Here is a 23,163-nt window from a genome sequence, read left to right on the forward strand (position 1 = left end):
AAGCTGTTTGAAATAAGGCAGCAATGTTACACAGACAGAGGAAATGATTCCAAATATTAACTCCATGGCCATCATCGTGGAATGCATTTTGTGTATCGTCCCAGCTTAAACATCTCTAAACAGATCATAATAAATTACACTACAACGAGGACAGCCAAACTCCATGCAGTTTTGTGGCCACAAAGGAAGAGCATAGAAATTCATACCTGTCAAAATATCCATGAACGACAATACTTAACTCCTACCTGCAGCCCAACCAGCAGGCAAAAAGAAAATTTACACCTTGAAAGATGAATAAAATATATTTAAAAATTGGTCTACAACATCATCTAAATCTGCAACATGCCTTGTCAGTGCTGTCAGTATTGTTGTGGGATGTAACATTGGGTACAGTCAGGCACATGATGCTCTGTATTAGCATGGAGCCCATGTGATTTTGATGGTTTGGGTCTAATGTCTACCAGATGACCATGCAGCGACCACCCTGGCTTAACAACCCAGAGGAGATTTTATGGCTTGGTAGCAATTTGTTGTCTCATGAACCACAGGTTGACTCACAAATGGCCGCAAGTGTCCAAAATGGTTTGATTTTGCAAGAAACTGATGGAGGCTGGGCTCTGCGTCTTGTCTTTCTGTTCTACAACCTATATATAGCATAGACCGCCCTCAAATTGAAATACAACTTTCTGTACTAATCAAGATGTTTCTCAATCTTGCCACTCTACTCCAAATCATCCACGTTGTTAAATGTGGCCTTGTTTGTGCTACCTGCTGTGCCTCCCTCTTAAGGGTGGTAAGCTTCAGTTTCATAGTGATTAACAAACCCACTTTGTGCTTAATCTTACATACTGTCCAATTACGTTGAAGCAGAGCTCACTGGACTTATACGTAACAAGAATTCAGGTCAAATAAAGGTGTAACTGGCCTATGCATGTGTGTGGGCATTCTGCACAGCTTCTCCTGGTCCTGCAGCATTGACCAGCATTAATATGCCAGGCCTCAGGTTGGGTAACTACCTTATGTGGCTCATAACTGGGGTCATAGTATGCAGCCAATAAGCCCTACTCAAAATAGCAGCCTTATACAACTCATAATGCCCTATTTTCCAATACAGACAGGAGGTGGGTGGATGGTGAGGGAGATGGAAAGAGAGGCAGAGGGAGAATAAGGAACTAAAACAGTGTGAGAGACAGAGGGTGAAAGACACTTAAATTTCACATTACTTTTTAGACATTTTGCTGACACTCCTATCTATGGCAACTTTCAGTGAGTGCAACAGTACAGAAACAATACAGCAACATTACAGGCACACGCTAATTAGGACTGCAAGGGTCAAGGCCACAATGCCCAGAGAGTAGATGTAACAAATATTACTGTGTCCCCAGAAAGACAAAGACAATTAGTTTGTGAGAGGGAAAGAGAAAGTACATTGGACTGTCCAGAGAGAGAGAGAGAGAGAGAAAGAGAGAGAGAGAGATACTCCTGCTCCCCATAGTTGACCAGCAGCCCTTTGAAATGGACCTTTGTGTTTTTGTTTGTCCCGAAAGCATGTTATCGTTTGGTGTTTGCCACGTCTGGAATGATAACAAGGAAGGCCTAGGATGTTTTCCAGTCAGGTTTTTTTCTCCACTTCTAGACACCCCCATACAGATAGAAAAACACAACATCAAGCAGAGGAGAGGGACGCTCTCTGCAGATGTGGGGAGAGAGAGAGAAAAGAGGAATTTTGGTGAAACCAGAGTTTTAGTGCTCTAATGTGGTACTCATCATGTGTTTGTGATTGCTTGTAGTCATGAAGTGGAATTTATGAATGTACTCAGCTGAATCCTGCTGAAAGTGGAGGATTCATATCGAATAACAGATAAACAGCTGCCCAGTTACAATAAACTTAGGAAACTCATGACTCAAATTCACTCTCTCCAGACTTTTCATGTAATCACTGGAGAGGTAAGGAAGCACTAGCACCCTCTAGTGTTCAAAACCAGCTTCACTGAATACATTCTCGACAGCTGAGTTACATCTTCTCAGCTTGAGAAGATAAAACTTTCTGGTTATGAAACTACGGAACATTCAAGAAAATTACCTAATTGTATGGGTTGTTACAGAATGGATAGTAATAAATGACAGCTAGTACATGAAATGTTATCTTTCCAATTCACTTTTGCATTCTACTGAAATCTATCTATCGATCTAGACAGACAGAAAGACAGACAGACAGACATGCACACAGACAGACAGGCAGGCAGACAGACAGACAGATAGAGCAACAGCTAACAGAACGAACAGCACAGACTCCCATAGACCCCCATTGAAACCCAGTCAATAAAAGGCCACATTCCAGAGGAAATGCATTTCCTGTGTTAGTGTCTTGGTGTCTGTAATGGTTGTGTAAGAATTCCTGTTACCAAACAGTGATACATCAGCTTTGTAATATTATCCATGTCATTTGAGTCTTTTTTTCTCTGAAAATATTTGTGCTTACCATTTAATAAAACCAGTAGTGTGCCACATTAATGATTAATGACACCTTCTCTTTCCCTGTTTTTTTCTCAGTGGTCCAGAGAATGGACAATGTCACAGTGGGCATGCAGAACTACGGAGGCAAGATCATTGCTGTGGAGACAGACTTGAAGAAACTAGGTGAGTCCCATTCACAAGAGATTAGATTTCAAAGATGGATGGCTTTTATTCATGATAGTCAGTGAACTAAAAATGTAATACGTTTTGGAGGTTCTCTTTGACTATGACTTTTTTTGTGTCTTTTCAGATGATCAGGCAGGAGAAAAGTCAGAAAATGCTACCAGTGAAATCCACATTTTCAAGTCAGACCTCCAGACATTACAGAGCCAACTGAATGACATCGCCCTGAGGGCAACTAACAACCGGGCCATGCTGGACGAACTTAAGGTAACAGGAGAGGACATGCAAAACGGTCACGTCTCACTGCAGAGTGTTATGGACGGCAACGCCGCTTCACTGAGCGGGGTCAACCGGACCCTGGCCTCCTACAGCGGCATGATCGATGACCTCCAGACCAACACTGCACGGCTGCAGTCAGATCTCCAGGGCCAGGTGAGGGTGCAGGGCCAGGCCCAGGTCAGCATCAATGCCCTGAACATCACCCAGGCCCAGCAGCGTAATCTGCTCAGCACCCTCCAGAAGAGTGTGGAGGACACAGGACAGGCAGTGCAGAAGCTGAAAAATGACTACCAGGGTCTGCAGCAGACGGCCAGACAGAGCCGGGCCGACACAGACTGGCTGAAGGAGAAGGTCCTGAACCTCCAGGTGCTGGCGGCCAACAACTCAGCCCTGGCCCGGTCCAATGGGGACGCCCTGGAGGACATGGGGGCTCAGCTCAGCTCGCTGGCCAGCCAGATCCAGAACAGCTCAGCCCTCACTGAAGGACATGACCAGAGCCTGCGCGAGCTGATGGACCACCAGCGAGACCACGATAACGCCACCTCGGTCAAGTTTGACGAGATGGAAGCACGGTTAGACAGACATGAGAGCGACATGGACCGTGTGACTGGAAATGTGAGCTTTGCCACGCAGCTCCTGGGCGCCATCAGCTCTGACCTGAACGGCCTGAGGACCTGCGCTGAGACAGTGATGCGCCATTCAGACCTGCTACTGGGGCTGAATGGGAGTGTGACGGAGGCCAAGGCGGATAGCAATGAGCTGCGTGCCCAGCAGGATGAGCTGGCAGCCAGGTTGGACAGAGAGGTCAGCAACCTGTCTGTGGTCATGGAGGAGATGAAGCTGGTGGACAGCAAGCATTCACAGCTCATCACCAACTTCACCATCCTGCAGGGTAAGAACAGGAGAGGTGCATGGACTGGATCCTGGAGCAGGGCGAATGCTTCTCATCATACATTTAGTTTCTGTTTCAGAAGTAGAATCATTAATATCAATAAATGCAATAAATGCTCAGAAATTTGTCTTGGTGACATCAGTGTCTCACAGGACATTCTGACACACAATAGGAATAGGAGTCTTAACATCTATGATACGTCTGAGTGTTTTAATACTCATCAGAGGTTGCTCTGATCACTCACCTGCTGTTATCATGTATCAGGTCCTCCAGGTCCGAGGGGCCCCAGAGGTGACAAGGGACCCCAGGGACCAGTGGGCCAGCAAGGGCTGAAGGGTGACAGAGGGGACAAAGGGGTGCCTGGAGTGCCAGGACTTAAAGGAGAGAAGGGTGCTGCTGGATCCCCAGGGGTGCCGGGTCTTAAGGGTGCAGCTGGGGCTCGGGGTGGTCCTGGGCCTAAAGGATCCAGAGGATCCGGAGGTCGACCCGGACCCTCTGGTGAGAAGGGCGAGCCTGGGGCCCCAGGGCTCACTGGCAGGGATGGACAGCCAGGGCCGCAGGGAGCACAAGGGCCACAGGGGCCCCGAGGACAAGCAGGGGCTCCAGGGCTGGACGGGCCTCGTGGGCCTGTTGGACCCATCGGCCCCCCCGGTCCACCAGGGCTGCCAGGCCTCCCTGCACCACCTCCTCAAACTCCCCTACTCCCTCAACCTCCCCAATCCCCCCAGCTCCCCCAGCCCCCTCAGCTCCCTCAGCCCCCCCAGACCCCCCAACGTCCCAAACCACCTCAGCCCCCCAAACCACCACAAGAACCACAGGCTTCTGTGTCTCGGCAGGTCCAGCCCCCTGTTGCCACCATGTCAGTGCCTGGTGAGTAAAATGATAAGGTATGGGTAGAATATTGACACTCATATTCACTGCATCTTTACTACTTTGGATATGTGTGATCACAATTCTACATGTGTTATCGGGTTAACAAGGGGAATGTTTCTTTGATTTTGCTTGTATGTTGTAACACCCTGTTCATTATGTATTTCAGGCTGCCCACCTGGGTGGAGAGGCTTTGCAGACAGCTGCTACTACTTCTCCTCAGGTTCTCAGAGATTCAATTTCGACGAGACCAATGAGTTTTGTACTAACATGACATCTTCTATGCTCATTATCAACAACAATGAGGAACAGGTAGATCAAATTAGACTAGGGTAGTGACATTAATGCCTTTACTGACTTTAATCTCACTTATATTGTCTAAAACATAAAACAGATCATTGTAAATAATTGAGAATAGTCGGTGGATTGCTTGTAAACTGAATCGCTTGTTAAATATTTGTTCCTCCTAAGCAATGGGTGAAGAAGCAGGTTGCAGGAAAGGGTTACTTCTGGCTGGGCCTGAATGACAAGGAGGAGGAAAATGTCTGGAAGTGGGTCGATGGAACCATACCCATTTTCACGTGAGTTAACCAGTTAGTCTACAAATGAATTGGCTGTCCAGTCATAAATCAGTTAATCAGCAAATGAATCAATCAATAAATCATGTCAATGTAGTGAACTTCATTCCTTGCTTCTTTCAGTTCAGTTGTCCCTTATCAAATTAACAAGCTCCTATACATGTAATTGTATTGTGTGTTGCCTGAACTTGTATATACATTGTTGTCACAGGAAGTGGAAGCCCGGCCAGCCTGATAACTGGGCCCACGGCCACGAAGAGGGCGAGGACTGCGCCGGCCTTATCCACGAAGCCAACTGGAATGACTTCTTCTGCACTGACCGCATCGGCTTCATCTGCGAACGGACCTCTGACTGTCAGTAACTACTGAGGACAGAGCAGTGTGTGTGTGTGTGTGTGTGTGTGTGTGTGTGTGTGGTGAGGGGTTGGAGGTTATGGATCGGGCTGTGTCTGTCCATCTGTGAAAAAAAGTAATATCTGAGGTTATAGCTCAGACACCACTGGCTTGATTTTGACACAACTTGGAAGGGTGATGCATCTTCACACTGTGGTCCATCGTTTAAAAAACTGGCCCGATCGGGGCACTATAATTAAAAGTCAAAATTTTCAACTCAAATGTAATCAGACACCTATGGTCCGATTTTGATTAAACTTGGAGGAATAATGTGCCTTGTTACCCATTGGCCCAAGGGGTTCCTGTATCATTCGCAGGACACGACATGTTTACTTGCTGCATCATCATTTTGATAGGCCTGCACACTCCTATATATGATGATGTAACTATTATTACTATTACTGTAGCTCTATATCAGCCTGTAAGAAAGACACACAGGTGTAAAAATGTATCTTACATGATTTTTTTTTTCTTTTTCTCTCTACAGTGAAAGTGCCAGTTTTATAGCATCCGTCAATGAAAATGTGACCTGTCTCTGGGAAAAGTTGAAGAGCAAGAGATGCTGGGATAATGAAGGACATGAGGAGGAGCTCTAGATTACTAGAGGACTCTGCTGAAGCTCCTCCCAGCCTGGTCTGGCATCACTGAGACTAGGACTGGTCTCTGTATCACTGTCTCAAAAGGCACTTTGTGACACAGTATGGTGCAAAGACAGAAAATGCACAAACCCACCCCACTGTTGTATTGATACAGCATTTGTACTGAAGAAACATGAGAATGTAGTCATTTAATTAGGCTATGCTAAATCATTCTTTGGTACAGCCACTGTTGTACAGTTGTTTGTGTAAATAGTATTTCACAAAAGACACAGTGTTGGATGGGATAGAATTTCATATCTTATCGTTTCACCTGTTGACTGTCTCCTTAATTTTTGACACTTATCAGAGAATTATGTTGTTAATAAAGTGGTACTATTTTTATACTGTCTCAGATGTAGTTCACAGATTCAGCTCTACGTTCAGAAATAAGCTCTAGTAAAAATGTCACATTAACAGCTGCCCCACACACACTTGCAACTCCACAGCTCCACAGACAACAAAGCTTGTAAATTCAACTTCCGTCCAAATTGAAATGTCAAAAAAATAAAGATTTCTTCTTTTTTTTGAGAATAGATGCTCAAAGTGAGCAATGCTGCTGTTTTATAGAGAAAGGACAGTATTTTTAGACTTTAGACTGCCAGTACGAAGCTCATGTAAGCCATACATTAACAATATGTAATTTTTGTGATGTAGCCATCATAAGGTGATTTTTTCATTATGCCAAATACAATATGTAAGATGTTACAGTTTTATATTTTGCATAGTTTTAATCAATTGTTATTGCTGATTGTATGATTGACCTTGGTAAACCAATTCATATTATCATGCTCAAGGTACAGAGTATCAGTTTGTAATCTGCCTCAAGGCTCATTATGCCTCTTGTAAATTACCAGGTGCCTATGGATCAGCCCAGAACACTTATCACAATAAAATGGGAAACAAATGGTGTGTGGAGTCAATGCTTATATTTGTGTTACTGAAATATTATTAGAATGCACCAAGAGAACATGACATGAAAGGTTTCCAAATATATAAAACTGATATATTCTTCCATTCCATACAGATTGCAGAATAAATGACATTTCACATCATCTAAAAAGTTATTCGCATTTGATATGCTGTCACTCACATCTGCATCCTCTGATATTATTCATTCCCAACAACTTGTGGAAAATTAAGCCATCAAAGAGTTACTCAACACGATGAGATAGCGTCATGTGATCGCCATCACCTGATGATGACATGTTATTTTTTACGGCAAGGGCAATTTGGCTGTAGTGTACAGTTCAGCCGACTAGTATATGGCCAAGGCTAAATGCATTAGGACGTTTATGTCTGTGAAATTATAGTTGATGAGAGCAGTTTGTCTAGACGGGACCGTCCGCTCTAATTACCCAGAATGCTTCGCTTGTTGCCGTCTGGCAAAGGAGTGACTGTGTAGAATCTGCGAGCTAGCAACATTTTACATTTATGAAGTTAACGGTACTATGCATTTTTATTGTATGAAATAAAAGACAAAGGGAAAGAAAAATAAAGGGAGAAGGCGGAATCTGTTGTTGTCAACACATCAGCAATGCCTCTCTTCACGACCAATCCATTTGACCAAGATGTTGGTGAGTTGAGAGAGCTAGAGGCTAGCTCCAGCAAGCTAACTTAGCTGTGATCCGCCAGCTTTGTTTGTGTTTTCCAACTGAGTCGAGCCAGTCGAGCTATGTTGTTAATGTTACCTGGCTGTCATGTAGCCTGTCTAGTTTAACTAACAAAAGTATCATCACCGTTTGCAGTCCCTGTCAGTTTTCTGAATATTTGTTTTACCTGTGTCTTGTGAATCGTTTACCAGCCAAGCTAGCCAGTGTGCACAGATGGCCAACTAGCTTGCAACGTTATCTTATGTGGAGGTTTAGCAGTAGCTAGCTGATACTAGGTACTGATCCAAAAGCCCAATAACGTTAGCCGTGTTCGCCTAATTGACTTGACTTCTAAACAATATATGTTTAGCAAGTTATGTATTATGTGTATGCTTTATCTTTTGTAAAGTTCACTGTTTGTTGATGAACGTGAGACACACCTGTCCGTCAGTTAACTTCCCATTCATGTATCATCCCCTTTATGTATCCCATCACTTGTTGTCTAGGCCATCTGATGAGCCTTACATATCGCACATTTACTGGAAGTGAAAGTGGATGCGGTTATGTGTGAAACCATAATACCATGCGCTGTTTCCTTTCCATTCTCTATTCTCTTCTCTGCTGTGCCGAGTGGTTTACCACTTCATTAGCCTGAGTCACTCTAAAGTGTGTTCATGTGCGAGTGTGCATTTGCCTTTTGTGTGCCCAGGCGTGCTGGAAGAGAGGCAAATTTGTTTATGTCTGAATAGAACTGTACATGCCATGCAAACTAGTTGTGCTTCAGCAGCCGTTCAACCTTTCCACTGATACCAGTTGTTGTGTTTCTTTCCTGCAGAGAAAGCAACCAGTGAGATGAACACAGCTGAGGACTGGGGCCTCATTCTGGACATCTGTGATAAGATAGGGCAGTCTCGCACTGGGTTAGTTCAACTGACTTCACACTGTGCTGCGCATTATCTGAGGCTGAAACAATGTTTTTGCCAGTTATCAGGCATTGTATGAAGTTCACTTTAAGGCTTTTCAATTGTGCAACATATCTCAAGGTTGGAGTTAAGTGCCCCTTGGTCTTGGGACAACAAGGGCGTAAGGGATCCCCGCAAGGGATAAATAGCTTTAGATAAACACCTTAATGTTCATTGACATATTAGACTTAAGTCTGGTGCGCGGCCAAACAAATCTACCATAGTTCTGTCTTGATGATTCTAATTTTACTTAGCTAGATTGTCCTCAGGTCCACCCCAAGCCGTTAGTCTACATAAACCTTTGATCTCTACTATTGTGTTCCAGGCCTAAAGAATGTCTCCGCTCTATAATGAGAAGAGTGAACCACAAAGATCCTCATGTGGCCATGCAGGCACTGACAGTAAGCAGAACGTCTGTGTTGGGTTTAACTCTGTGTTTGTTCAGTGGGTTACGTGGAAGCGCCATGTAGTCTAGTCATCTAACCCATCTAACCTTATTTAACCCTTGATTGAGATGTAAGCTAGTGGAGTAACCAAATTGGTACTATGATGAATCATATTGAAATGTTTGTTACATGATTGAAATGAATTACTTAGTCAAATAAATCATTTGCACCCCTTCTCCCCACAGCTACTTGGAGCTTGTGTTTCAAACTGTGGGAAAATATTCCACTTAGAGGTGTGCTCCAGAGAGTTTGCCAGCGAAGTCAGCAACGTCTTAAACAAGGTATGTGGTCTTTTTCATGTTCACTCATCCTCTGTAGTTCAGTTTTATCCGGATAAGTCCCTTTTCATTATTTCTAATCACTTGAAATTAGGTCATCCTGCATCCAGCGACTTGTTTTCATAATTCGTCATGTTGTGTTTGTCCCCAGGGCCACCCCAAGGTGTGTGAGAAGCTGAAGGCCCTAATGGTGGAGTGGGCAGAGGACTTCCGTAACGATCCCCAGCTCAGTCTGATCTCAGCCATGATCAAGAATCTACGTGAGCAGGGCGTCACCTTCCCCGCTGTGGGCTCCCAGGTGGGTGTGCTTGGTGAAATGAACCAGAGTTTCCTCAGCTTGAATGTAGGTCTTTGCCAGGATAAACCACACTTGATGTTTTGGGGGGTTTTTTAATCGGGGGGAGTGGGGAGTGGGGAGTGGGGGGTCTGTTTTGCTTAAGCAAGGAGAACCAGACTTTAGCCTCTTAGTCTTTGCTTCTCAGTTGTGTATTGTTGAATTGCCTAAGCATGGGATTATCATTGTTTATAGGCTGCAGAGCAAGCAAAAGCAAGCCCCGCGTTAGTGGCAAAGGATCCCTCCACCTCGACAAACAAAAAGGAAGAGGAAGACTTGGCCAAAGGTAAAGAAGCTTCCAGATGAGAATTAGACAGTATTTGGTGGTGTTTCAGACTGTATTTACACACGGATGTCTTCAGCATTCATTGAAATAGAAATATTTGAGAACAGATGCACACTAACAATTTTAATTTTTTTGTTTGTATCCCCTTAATCAAATCACATTTTGCACTGGATTCACATATTACAGAGGTTCAGCATGGTTTAAGGACTTTTAAGGACACACCCACCCACACACATACATACATTATCTCTGTTTGTGTGCAGCCATTGAATTGTCATTGAAGGAGCAACGTCAGCAGCCCCAGACCTCTCTGTCAAGCCTCTACCCCAGCGCCTCCAGCCTGCTCTCCTCACACAAGTCCGACGGCAGAAAGGTCCGCGCCATCTATGACTTTGAGGCTGCCGAGGACAATGAGCTCACCTTCAAGTCAGGAGAAATCATCACCATCCTGGACGACAGGTGAACACACACACATACACACACACAGACACAGTGTGAGAGGTTACCAAGTAGTTGAGAGGATTCACGGCAGCAGGGTGGCGTACTCAGTAGGGCGGCCATCCTTTATCTGGAGGACTCAGATTCTCATCCTCTGCGTTGGCAAGCATCCACCCAAACTGGAAAGAAAATATCCCCCAAGTATCACATTATCACCTCACATCCTATCTGATGAGCAGCCTTACCTTTTTTCGATTTTTTTAGCTGTCAGATAAAAACCATGTACCAAAATGTCACTTTTCAGGAACTTTTCAGCATTGTTTTTGACTTGACCACCATGAATTTTTGAGTTTATCCAAAGGTTTTTGAAAGGGTTTCATCGGCACCAAGAGTGGTCGAATTTTGAACATGAAAAATAAACAAAATTTGGAGTTACGAGGTATTCACATGACAACAGCAATTTGTTAATATGTGCAATTACAGTAGCTCTACAACCTAATCTGTCCAATCTTTAATGCCTGATTGTCTCTTGCACTTGGAGGACAACAGTTTAAATCCAGTTGGTTTCAGATTTATTATAATTTCTGTTCACATCTGAGGGTTTTTTTCTTTTTGGTTGCAGTGACCCCAACTGGTGGAAAGGGGAAACATACCAGGGAGTGGGGTTGTTCCCCTCTAACTTTGTCACTGCTGACCTCACCGCAGAGCCTGAGATGAGTGAGTATAAACACACACACACACACACACCCCTTCCATCCACTTATGCCATCTCCTGTTCTTTGATAGCCCATTTAGTCCATTAGCATGATTGCATTATTGATCCCACAGCGGGAAATACTGTTATCACTGAAACACAGCTGGTGAAACAATACAAACAACAAAGCCTATAGTTCTGGGAAGCCACACTAGAATGGGTCAGATATTATGTTAGACACATCTCCTCTACTTTATGTATCATACTGATTTCTACTGTTGTGTTGTTCCCTGCTGCCTCACTTACTGTCCCTTGTCAATCCACAGTGAAGACAGAGAAGAAGTCAGTACAGTTCAGTGAGGACATCCAGGTGGAGACCATAGAGCCTGAGCCAGAGCCTGTATATATAGACGAGGTAATGGGCTGAGTACAGTTTCCTACTGAGCTTGTTGATTGATTGATTGATTGAATTTATTGAGGGCAAAAAATTAATCAAACATTAAAAGTTAAAAGTCTTAGCATGTTGCATTGACCCCAGAGGATGGCACATGAAAGTCTTACACAGAACTGTTACGTCTAATGTGGTCCTCGATGGAAGATGAACAACACATAGCATACTAACTATACAACACATTAAAAAACACAAGAAATTAGAAGGAAAGAAGGAGTATGGCCAGCACACAGTACTACATTATGCAAACATACAAACATTGAGCCGACATGCAGTGCAGAATAGGCACTGCAGGTGTTCAACCTCATAAAGTGTTGCATTAATATGAGGAGGTTCGTTTGTTGGTTTAGTTTGTTATTTAAAAAACCTTGTGACACCTGCTTTTACAAAATGATTGACAACACAGGATTAAAACAAATCGCTGTTTTTGTAGTCTGCAGATGACAAAATGATACTTGGTCACAATGATGTAATGATAATATAGACTGGGTATTCTATATTTTACAAAGATAGAGAGATAGTATTCTGGAAATACTTACCTTACAACCTTATTGAAACCTTTCAGGAGAAAATGGACCAGCTACTGCAGATGATCCAGAGTGCAGATCCCACAGACAACCAATCAGACGCAGTTGAGCTACTACAGTTGGAAGGTAAGCTGAATTTATCTTTGAATCCAGCCTTGATAATCCTCATACAGGAACTGATTTAGGGGCAAAATGTTTGCATGTGAGAGTGAGAAACGATTAAATCAGTTGACAGAAACAGGTGTTTTTCATACTTAACTCTTTGGAAAGGTGAATTAATATCGAGTAGTGATGATGACTTAAACTCAGAGATGCCAAGTAACAAGAGTTTGTTTTTTTTCTCAGGTGCTTGCAACCAAATGGGGCCCCTCATTGACCAGAAGCTGGAGGATATAGACAGGTGCATTGTGCAAACAGACATGGCATCAGTTGTTTGCCTCACCAGTTTTGCCCATAGAGAACAACTGAATTTCATAAGTTAATGAAGTTGAAATCCATTAATGAAAAAGTAGTTTCACAGATAGAACTCTGAGGTTCCTCTGATTAATTAATTGACAAATAAATAGTGCAAGAATTAAAATATGCAGATAACAAAGAACATATAACAACAATAAACATTTAACACAGGCATACAAAATACAAGCCTTCATGGAATATTTACTGGAAGGAATCTCACTATCCTTTGTGTGTGTGTGTGTGTGTGTGTGTGTGTGTGTTTGTTTATCAGGAAGCACTCGGAGCTGTCGGAGCTGAACGTGAAGGTGATGGAAGCCCTGTCTCTGTATGCCAAGCTGATGAACGAAGATCCAGTCTACGCCATGTACGCCAAGCTGCAGAGCCAGCAGTACTACATGCAGCAACCTGCCAACGCAGCCCCACAGGTAGGGTCGACTTCCCATGGATAGTTAAGTGTACTGAGAAGTTCTGTGGTGTACTTTCATACTAAACAAATCATTTGGAATGTGCTGATACTGGAATTCATGATTTACAGTACTTAAAGTGAACAGTATTCACTTAGCAGGGTTCAACAGTAAGGGTTGCCCGATGGCCCAGGGACAATAAGATGTTTGAAAAAAGGGTTTTAATCTTACCAGTTCTCACCTGTTAAGAAGCCTTTGCCTCTCTGCTCTGCCATTGGCCCACTCTCTCTGCTGTGCGCTTTGTGACCAATTAGATTGGTCGGAAGAAAGGTAGGAATAATAGAAAAGTCCATGGCCCGATTTTGCACCATACCAATGGTAAGGCCAGAGGAGCCAAGGTTTTGAATAAACCCGTGTGCCAGCAAAATCCTAAGTGTACACATCGAATCGTCTAAGTCGGAATAGGAACGGCTCAAATGTAAAGATCTCCATCTGCATAAGGCTTGCATAATTTGAGGCAGTCTGAATTGAGGCCTTAGATCATTGTTATATATAGTTTCAATCCATTTTTCTAGCATCTTGCTGTGAGTGTAAAGGGCAAGTGGTTTTGTTTTGATTTCTAGCATGTCACATAGGAATCTTGGTAGTAGAGTTTTGTATTAGATACCCATTGATACCCACATCTTATTTTAGCCTGGTATCGGTCTAATGTCTAAATTGCTATTGATGCTTACCAAGGAATCACTTCAACACTTCATCTGCATGTTTGTGTCCACAGGTCTACCCTGGTCAGCCTGCAGCGGGGTCATATGCCATGAGCGGTACAGCGGTGCAGGGTTACACTGTTCCCATGGAGCAGCTTCAAGCTGGCACCCCCATGCCTGGCCAGCCAGCCCCCAGGTGAGTTACTCTGTAATATACAGTTGGCTTCATATTCTGTTTAAGGAGAGTTTCTCATACACTGGCGTCCTGGTGGCTTAGCATGCTAAAACGCATTACCAACCTTTGTTGCACATCTTCCACTCTCAGAAAATAAACTAAAGCTAAAAAAAACAAACATAATCTTAACATAGACTTTCTCACTGACTTTGTTTTAACTTTATTTCAGTCTTTGTTTTCTAGCCTTTTGCGACATGTTCCCTGTTATCTTTGTCTCTTCTGATTCACTTCTGAATCAGAATTCACTTCTGACATACTTGATTTTTAGAAGTGATCAATACAACCTTAGTAATCATGTTGCTACAACGTTATTAATTACATGATTCAACCTTGCTGGTAGTTAATGTTGCTTCATCCTTTTCCACAGTGATGTTCATATGTACATGGGCCAGCCACCAGTCTACAGCACAGCTCCGGGCAGCATGGCCCCAGCAGACGTCCAGTCCTACCAGAACCCAGCCAGCGCCCCCGGGCCGGGCCCAGGCACCAATCCTGCAGGCATGACCCAGACGCCAAACTACAGCGCCCCATCTGGCCAGAGCATACCACCTCCCTCAGACCCCCAACAGGCCCCCTACTCAGAGAAAGCCCTGCTATAGGGTCCCCAGAGCTCACCATACCCTCACACACACATAAACAAACACACATACATACGCACCAGACCTGGGTCAAATAGTAGTTGTAGATAGTTCTTTTCTTTTATAATTTTTGGAGCAGCAGATGCGTGGGCTTTATCGCATCAGAAAAAATCAGATTGTGTCAGTCACATAAAAGCATACTGAATTGACTTTGAAAAACTCAAACTTATCTGGCACACGTTGTATTGTTCTATGTTGCAATCCCTATCCAGTTGGTATCTTAAGTCCTTAAGTACACATTTGAATTAGATTTTTGAGATTTGTTCATGGAGATTGGATTGTCTGAGATCACTGTGAGTCCACACTTGGCCTGAAAATGGCCGTTTTGCATTCTCCCAGGACTATATTTATTTAAATGCACCTGCATTACTTTTTCTCACTCTTCCCCTCTATTTCTTTACATGACTCGCATGCACATCCTGGCTTGATTGCATTCAGTTGCACTTTTATATTGTTGCGATCATAATGTGAGCCTGATCACTCCCAAATGTGTTTTTGAAGATCCAATAGCAATATGAGCAAAATCCAATTTTTATGTATCCAGACCTGACACTTATTGCATCCAAGTATGATAGGACTATTTAAAAAAAAAAAATAGCTTTGAAACAAGTGTAACTGTAGCCTGAGTAAGCTAAAATGACCCACAACATGTATTTGCAAATACTATTTGACCAAGTGTGATATACACAGGCATTCATGCACACTACTCTCACATACACACTGGAACTCTAGATATGATACACAATGACACTATAGGCACAGACAGGTGTACAGCAGCTTAGACACACAAAGTTCAGTGCATATGCACAAACACTCAGTTGCACCCGTTGGCACACGCAGCCTCAACAATATGTGATCATACACTGTCACTCACACACACTAACATGGGAAGAAATCTGATATTCCACAGCCTTCCCATCCACCTAAGCAACTGCAGTGTTAATCCCACATCACAAAGAGGCGTCGACTTACATCTACCTTTCGTTTTTTTTTAATCAGAAAAAAGGACACTACTTTTAGCGATGCTGAAAATGTTAGGCTACTACATTCTGTGTATGTCGTCAACTTTTAGAAGTACTGAAAACTGAAGCCACTTTTTGGAGGGAAAAGAAACATGAAGAATTCAAGCATGCACATGACCTTGTATATACTGTAGTGAACTAGTAGTGAAGCCACATGACGACCTCATGGTGGGCTGTATGTTAGCACAGTTCCATGGAGTTTTGCTCAGCCTTAAAGGTGAACTCTGCAGTCATGATGTCCCTGGTGAATTGAGGGTCGACGGTGTAAAAGCCAAAGAGAGCAAAGTGAAAAAAATGCTCACATGCCAAAACCCGACGAGATCAAGCCAGTGAGATGGCAGCATAATTTGGCATGGGTACATTATCCTGTTTGAGGTTTTTTTTTTTTTTTTTTTTTGTTTGATTTCTTTTATTTTTTACACTGGTTGACTTGCCATTTCATACTGCAGAGTCTTCCTTTTTAAAATGAGCAGCTCTAGACTTGGGGCTAGTTCTCTTCCCATGCAGGAGCTGTACTAACAGACTCATACCACAGACTTGACTACTAAGGGGTGAACTCTCTGAATCCCCCAGTGTCTTTAAAGCATCTCTTTAGTCAGTGTTGAAAAATGGATACTATGTTTTTGTAGTGCATTTTAATTTATATTTTGATTATTGTTATGCTATTTTAAATGAAGAAGCAGTACATGGTGCGAGTATGTAATGAGAGAAAAGAGGAATATGTGATACTCTACCTAACTTAGTTGTATATTTAAGTTGCTCACATGAGAAGTGGAGATTTCTCTGTGTGTTTCATACATGCTATATCCGGGAGCTGCTTATTGTACTGTAGGGTCAAATGGTAATGTGAAAATTTGATTGAAATCTCTCCATGCATTTCAAACTTTCTCAAACATGACTATTATTAAAGCAAATTCTACCTAAAACAGAATTGAGATAAGGTTTCTGTGATCCTGGGCAGTACAGTCAGGATTTGTTTACATCTCTTTTCCAATCTCTCCATAAGCTATTTATTTGGGTTTTGGCAGTAATATTAAACATAATGCATATTGAAGGCATTCAAGATCAAACATTCCACAAAGTCTGCTTCCCATATCTTGTCATTGCACTTTTCTATACATCAGAAATGTTGTAAGATGGAAGCACATTTTTACAGTCTTGGTTCTCTGGATTTTCTTTTGCTTCTTTATGTTGAAGGTCTTTATCTTTGGGAAAGAGTTCCTGCTTACAAATAATGATTGAACTGCCGAAGATCACTGAAACAGCAAAAAAAATTTTTTTTACGTTGCATTTTTCTGTTGATGTGTAATATTGAATGCTGTTGCATACCTATTTCGCTTAATGATGCAATTGAGAAGTTTTCAAATTTGAATTGATCTGCAATTGAAGGGCAAATCCTTATGTGGATCTGACTGTAGAATTGTGTCATTTCAATTTCTCTGAGAAATTATCCTTCAAATGTGCTACTCCTTGCCGTGCCCGCGCCGCCTTAAGAATACAAACCACCCCTCTACTTAAGCTTGGTAACTGTAAAATTGCAAACCAGTGGCCGTTATATGCTCCAGAACCTGATTTAGGCGTTTAAGTTGCGGTTTCAGAGCTCTGACTTGGTTTCCTGGTTGCTGCCTTCAACTAAACTGTATAATCGGACAGTATTAACCATGTGTTGGATCAAAGAGGGCAGAGAATATCAAAGTAGCAGCTATTCTGGAACCATGGGACCATGAGCCAGTTCATCACAAATGCACCACCTTTTTGCACCACAGGACAGCGTTGGACTGCAGCCCCGATGTAACTTTATTGTACAGGAATGAGATGCTGCCTGTTTTTATGTTTTAAACGAACATCATTATTGTAAAGGTTCTGTCTAAAATTGTACCCTGCTGTTTGTATGTACTCTTTTAACCATACTTATGAATTGGTATTCACAATAAAACCAGGCCAAATGTACAGAATATTGCATATGTCCTCGTTTTATTTGATTTGTCTGCTTTTCTTCTTAATTTCTTAGAATAGGCCAAAGTAAAAAATCAAAGGCATTTTTTTTATTAGACAAGGACTTGATGAGTGGCCATTTTTGTGTTTTCTGCCTTGCCACTAGATGGAGATCAGAGACCCATCAAGACTAGGTGGAAAGCTGTAGTTACATGTCCAACACATAAAAGAAGGTAAGACAGTTTTGTTTGTCTTTCTTTGTAGCAAATGTTGTTTGTGAAAATGTTTTGGTGATTTCAAGTACTGTGGAAATTAGGTATTTATTTAGAATTGTTAATTTGACATTACAGTCACTTTACAATTCAGCTGCAGGCTTGTTACTTTGACATAAGACCAACTAAATATAGAATATGGTCCTAAAGGTTTTTGGGGTTTTTTTGCATTTGATTTTTTCGTCATTACTTGTTCTCCTCATCTAACCATAAGAATTCACCTGTTAAAGCAGGCACGGGTCTCTATGTGATCGAGCCGAGTCGCCTCTTTTCCACAATTTGCTTGTGTATAATTCAAGAACGGTCTCAATGTAACTTTCTCCTTGAAGTTATGAGATAGGAGTGCTCTTCTTTGTGAGCCCATAAAAATGTGAGCATGACCACCTCATTACCTCAGCAATAAAAGAATACGGCTTCCAGTGCAGTGTAAGCAATGTCAGCGTGCAGAGTCCAACAGAGGCTCCACCAGCTCCTCCTTGGGAGATGCTTGTGAGCGTCTTTAGCCCTAAGCTCAGACCTCAGACCAGTAACTCAGCAGGGTTCAAACCCGCGGCATTAAGGGACCATGCCCTCAGGGAAAACGGTCAAGCTCGTCCTGTACGAGGTGCTGCAGTTCGCGGCCCTCAGCGTGCCGGTCTTTGTGGTCATGGAGAGGTTTGCCAGCCTCATGCATGATGTGAGAGGATCGGATCTGACGGCCTACTGGCTGGTGGTGGCCGCCTCTATCGCCTACGTGACCTCTGTGACCCTGCTGGTGTGGGTTCCTCTCAAATATCTGATCCTGAAGCGGCGCAGGGTCATCACCGAAATCACACAGTGGTGAGTGGAGCTGTTAAGTAGTTTTGTTCAGTGATAAAACACAGAAGCAAACTGAAACAAACACTGTAATGAAATGTACAGTATATAGATGAGATAGAAGGGGCTGACACAACTGAATTAGATAACAGAATCTACAACAGAGCACAACATGGAGAAAAATGGGGGAAAAAAAGGCAAAAGAAGAAAAAAAAAGAAAGGTAAAATACAGAGAACAGCGCTGTGTAAAGTACAATGTGTGCAGGATCTGAACTTTGCTTCTATAGGAATGACTGGTTACTTAAAGTGAACACAATTATTGATCATGCTCGGATGACACTTGTTTTGTTTTTCAGGAGACCCACAGCGTTGGCCTATCTCACTCTGTGTACATTACCGTGCTTCGCTATTTTGATAGCCAGTTCCAAGGTAATGTCGTCAAGACTGATCGTTCTTGTCAGTGAAAAGCATCTGTTGACGTTACGTTCTCTGTCATGCTCCGATGGGGTCCTTCAAGAGGCATATTTGTTACAAACAGTCCATTTGTGGCACAAGCTCATTTTATGACCCCCTCGTGTGAGAGAATGTGTTTTCAGAGCGCCATAATTATTCACTGAGTGACGGCTGACACGGCACATTGCACCACAGCAAAAGGAAAATGATCGCTTCTCAAGTTTCATTTCTTTTACTTTTTTGTATTCGTGGGCAAGTTCCCGCCCAAAGATGTTCTGAACAATATGTAGAGAAGGACCTAAACACCTTAAGAAACTCAAAAAATGCATTGGAAATTTGCCCCTTGTCACAAGACTGCACTGTATGAGCCTGGGGTATTCAGTAACCCATAGTGAACATAATAGGTTGGCCATTAACCCAACACAACACATAAGTTACACTATGTACTTGTAATATTTCATTTTTTATTCCTTTACTTGCAAAAACATAAATAAAACGTCTGACCACGAAGACTTGGCCACAAAAATTGTCAGGCATGTTTATGCATCTAATATTTCTTAATCTTGTGTTAAGGGCATTCAGTGACATCTTAATGTGTTTTATGACGGGGGTAATAAAATTGGATGGGTTCATAAAATTTGGAATGCATGCGCTTGTCTTTTTCAACCCAGCCAAATGCTATAATGAGGAGTTTCAATTTCATTTCCTCCTGCTTCATCCCTCATGATTTCTAAGTGTCAGATCAATTTTGCATTCTCTTTTTTTTTTTTGGCTTTCTGCAAACATAGGTGCAGGTGGATGGAGGACACCGGCTCGACCACTTCACTGAGCTGCCCGTCTCCTTGGTGCTCTTCTCTCTCATCTGTGTGGATATCATAGAGAGGATTCGCCCATGCAGTCTCACTGGACAATGTAAGGCTTGCTGCCATCACTATGGGTGGCACACATTATGTTGAAGTGTATGTTCCCAGTATTTGAATTGTTTACAGTTCACGCAATGTGTCAAATCCTTGTCGTCTGATTCCGTTTTATACCTCATAGTTTGACTTGACAGTCCCTTCAATCACATTAACTTAACTGATTCGAAGCGACTATTATGGGCTGATAAGCTGAGTAGTTGCATAGCCATTTTCAACCTAGACCCTACTGTCCTATCATTTTCCTGCTATTTACATCTTGCTCGCCTGGGTGTGTGTCTCTCTAATACAGTCCTAATAAGTCCAATGGACACTCCACAAATCAACCCTAAAAGCACCAAAAGCCTGTCTTTTTCACTCTGGAATGAGACATGTTTGTATTTAATTTTCCATTTAACCGTGACCTAGCTTTCACTATTTATTTTTCACCACTTGTAGCATGTAGACAAGCAGCTGCAGCCAGTCAGCAAAGAGTAAACAAGGAAGTACTAAAGCAATGGCCAAGGTAGCATCAAAACTGTATAAGAAACGCATGACTTAAGATTCTTTTATTTGCATCCCAACTCCAGTCCTCAGAACCTAGATTACTGCTGGTTTTCTATCCTACCAGGTAGTTAATTGCATTCACCTTGCATCCCAGGTCTAAATCAGTCCCTAATAGACGGCTAGAATGAAAACTAATAGAACTTGGGCTCCGGAGTTGGGAACCACTGATTTACATCTTTTTATCAACATGACAGAGTAAGCAATCAATGTGTTGAAAAAGACATCCTTTGGGTGCTTTTAGGGATGATTTTTGGAGCGTCCATTGGCTCTATAGGACTATTGGAGAGCTGCTCACCCAGGCAAGCAAGACGTATGAAGCTCTATCGAGATTTTGGTCTGAAACAATTGATATGATGGAAAAAGAAGGGTAAATAGGGTCCAGGTTGAAACTGGCCACAGTTATTCCTTCAGATAACCATAATCCTATGGTTATATATGGTAAAGTATAAAAATCTGTGTCCTGTGTGCTCTTGTCATTTCCAGCAGGCAGCCTGGATGCTGACCTTGACATGCCTCACCCCATCCTCACCCACCTGGAGCAGGTGACTACCGTATCAGGCCAGCTGTACCCTGACAGGGGGCAGAACGGCACGCCCCACGGCCAGCCGGAGGCCAGGAACGGGACCGCCGCGGGGAGATGGCAGGACGGGGACGACACGCCCGGCCGCTCAACAGTCACCTCACGAGCAGCCAGCGCCGCCTACCTGTACTCCTCGACTCCACGCCCCCGCTCCTACTCTGGGCCGCTCCGCTTCCTGTGGGCGAGGGACAGCAGGTCAGAGGCTTTCGGGGATAGCTTCTTGTTCTGGCTGGACACTGTGGAGATGGTGAGAGTGGCAGGAGAACGCTCGGTCTACTACTCAGCCTGGGTGTTCCCCGTCTACATACTAGCCTTCCTGTCCACTCTTAGGCTGGTCGTCACTCCTCAGAACCCCTTGCTGTCCTCTGCTGGATTTGCTCTGCAGGACCTTCCTTTCTTTATCATTCGAGTAGCTCTGATTGTTGTGTTTGGTTATGTAACGCCTGTCTTGTACCCAATGAAAAATCTACTGGTGTGCCTGACTTTTGTCTACTTTACATTCCTGACCAAGCTGAGGATATTCAGGAGGGAGAGCATGTTCTGAGGAGGAGCGGCGCCTTCTGCTGTCGATGAAACGATCCTCTTCGATTGTGGATGGTTGCACAGGCGGTGTGTTTATGTGTAGCGGGGGAACGAGGTGCTGTTATTGATGAAGAAGAGCAATTTTTGAATGGCAGTGGCTGCAGAAGAGTTCAAACCCCGGTCATCCAAATCAAAGAGTAAAAATGATTCAAGATTTAAAACCAAACAAGGTGCTCCTGTTGGAGTACGCAGAGAGCCACATGTTTTCATTTTTTGTATGACATGCTTGAATCTGTATTTATCTCTTATCTTTACCACATCTACAGATGTGCTACAAAAAAGTGATGAGAAAACATTTATTTTAATGTATTGTATATATATTTGAAAAATATTCTACGCTGTATCAAACAACCATGAGCTTTATTAAATAAATGTCCATTGTTTTTACTCTGAGGTGAACATTTTTGATCCAAGTTAATACAGTTAGCTTGTGTGCATTAGTGGTTGATGTGATATGTGAACTAGCTGTCCAGCAACATATTTCCAACATTATGTGATACCATGGACATATAACTCATTGGAGTGTAACCTTGGTGTGCGTGTGTATCAATGCAGGATGCCACAGTGACATCACGGAGAGATGCTGCTGTATAATCTGCAGTCCTCCACCAGGACAAGTCTGACAGAATTATACCCCACGGAGCACTTGGTCTTTGTCCCACTGATGGATGAGCCAGGGCTGCGGGACAAAAAGCGTAAGGGAATTGCCAATCCAGCACCTGCTGTCTCTCCCAAAAAGGAAAAATGAAAGAAATTGAAAAATAGCAGCAAGCCTCCTGCTACACCCATGGTGATAAATCGAGTAAATATCAAACAGAAGTTTATATCCATTTGAAATGCATTGCTGCACTGAGCAGGATGATTTGTAAAATACAATACTAATGATATACACAGCAAATGACGGGACACTAGACAGAGTACAGATGAGTTACTCAGCCCTGATTCACTCGTAGCTGAATGAGGTACCAGAGATGGCCTGCTTTCATCAACTGGTGTGAAAGTGCTAATGGAAACTAAAATTAACCTCCCTTAATTTCCCCACAGCCATGATCATCCTTCTACTCCTTAATGATTCATACTATAATCTGCGAGAAAGCATTAGTGCAGCTACGGTTATTGTGGCCATTTTACAGTATGTCATATTCGCAGGCTGGAGAGCGCAGTGACACAGGCTGCATGCTGCAAATGATCAAAGGAAACATAAATGCTCCCAACCAGCAACAGCCTGCATATATTCCTCTTATCTAAGTCTGTAAGATCCACGTTGTGAAAAATGAAGAGTTCTCTGAGGCAGAGGCTTTTTTCCTCACCAAATGCGCCTCTCACACA

General features: G+C 43.0%; 2 protein-coding genes across 2 annotated transcripts in view; both read left to right on the forward strand.

Moving 5' to 3' along the window:
• LOC139666699 (collectin-12-like) overlaps positions 1–17,691 on the forward strand; it is a 37,243-nt gene extending 19,552 nt beyond the window's left edge. Inside the window, 21 exon segments of the mRNA XM_071546011.1 lie at positions 2,554–2,640; positions 2,768–3,811; positions 4,076–4,511; positions 4,620–4,681; positions 4,851–4,993; positions 5,153–5,262; positions 5,471–5,535; positions 7,766–7,864; positions 8,715–8,799; positions 9,167–9,242; positions 9,473–9,568; positions 9,717–9,863; positions 10,095–10,185; positions 10,449–10,644; positions 11,246–11,340; positions 11,644–11,732; positions 12,334–12,421; positions 12,641–12,695; positions 13,023–13,176; positions 13,934–14,055; positions 14,462–17,691. Of these exon segments, the coding sequence (XP_071402112.1) occupies positions 2,554–2,640; positions 2,768–3,811; positions 4,076–4,511; positions 4,620–4,681; positions 4,851–4,993; positions 5,153–5,262; positions 5,471–5,535; positions 7,766–7,864; positions 8,715–8,799; positions 9,167–9,242; positions 9,473–9,568; positions 9,717–9,863; positions 10,095–10,185; positions 10,449–10,644; positions 11,246–11,340; positions 11,644–11,732; positions 12,334–12,421; positions 12,641–12,695; positions 13,023–13,176; positions 13,934–14,055; positions 14,462–14,693 (3,572 nt within the window). The 3' untranslated portion in view covers positions 14,694–17,691.
• Positions 17,692–18,526: 835 nt separating this feature from the next.
• tmem236 (transmembrane protein 236) lies at positions 18,527–21,796 on the forward strand. Its single transcript, XM_071546036.1, has 4 exons — positions 18,527–18,780; positions 19,113–19,185; positions 19,998–20,121; positions 21,156–21,796. The coding sequence occupies exons 1-4, from the start codon at positions 18,527–18,529 to the stop codon at positions 21,794–21,796; spliced, it is 1,092 nt and encodes a 363-aa protein (XP_071402137.1).
• Positions 21,797–23,163: the final 1,367 nt, after the last annotated feature.

Source organism: Centroberyx affinis, unplaced genomic scaffold, assembly GCF_046629955.1.
Source record: "Centroberyx affinis isolate AG114_WGS23_722 - 3 ecotype Tasmania unplaced genomic scaffold, CSIRO-AGI_Caff_v1 ptg005091l_1, whole genome shotgun sequence".
Taxonomy (NCBI): Eukaryota; Metazoa; Chordata; class Actinopteri; order Beryciformes; family Berycidae; genus Centroberyx; species Centroberyx affinis.

What these genes read in the sequence shown, in the direction of transcription:
- tmem236 (XM_071546036.1), top strand. Translation starts at nt 18,527, where the DNA reads ATGCCCTCAGGGAAAACGGTCAAGCTCGTCCTGTACGAGGTGCTGCAG. An exon ending in ATCACCGAAATCACACAGTG is followed by an intron (nt 18,781 to 19,112) that starts GTGAGTGGAGCT and finishes TTTGTTTTTCAG; the next exon opens with GAGACCCACAGCGTTGGCCT. An exon ending in TTTTGATAGCCAGTTCCAAG is followed by an intron (nt 19,186 to 19,997) that starts GTAATGTCGTCA and finishes CTGCAAACATAG; the next exon opens with GTGCAGGTGGATGGAGGACA.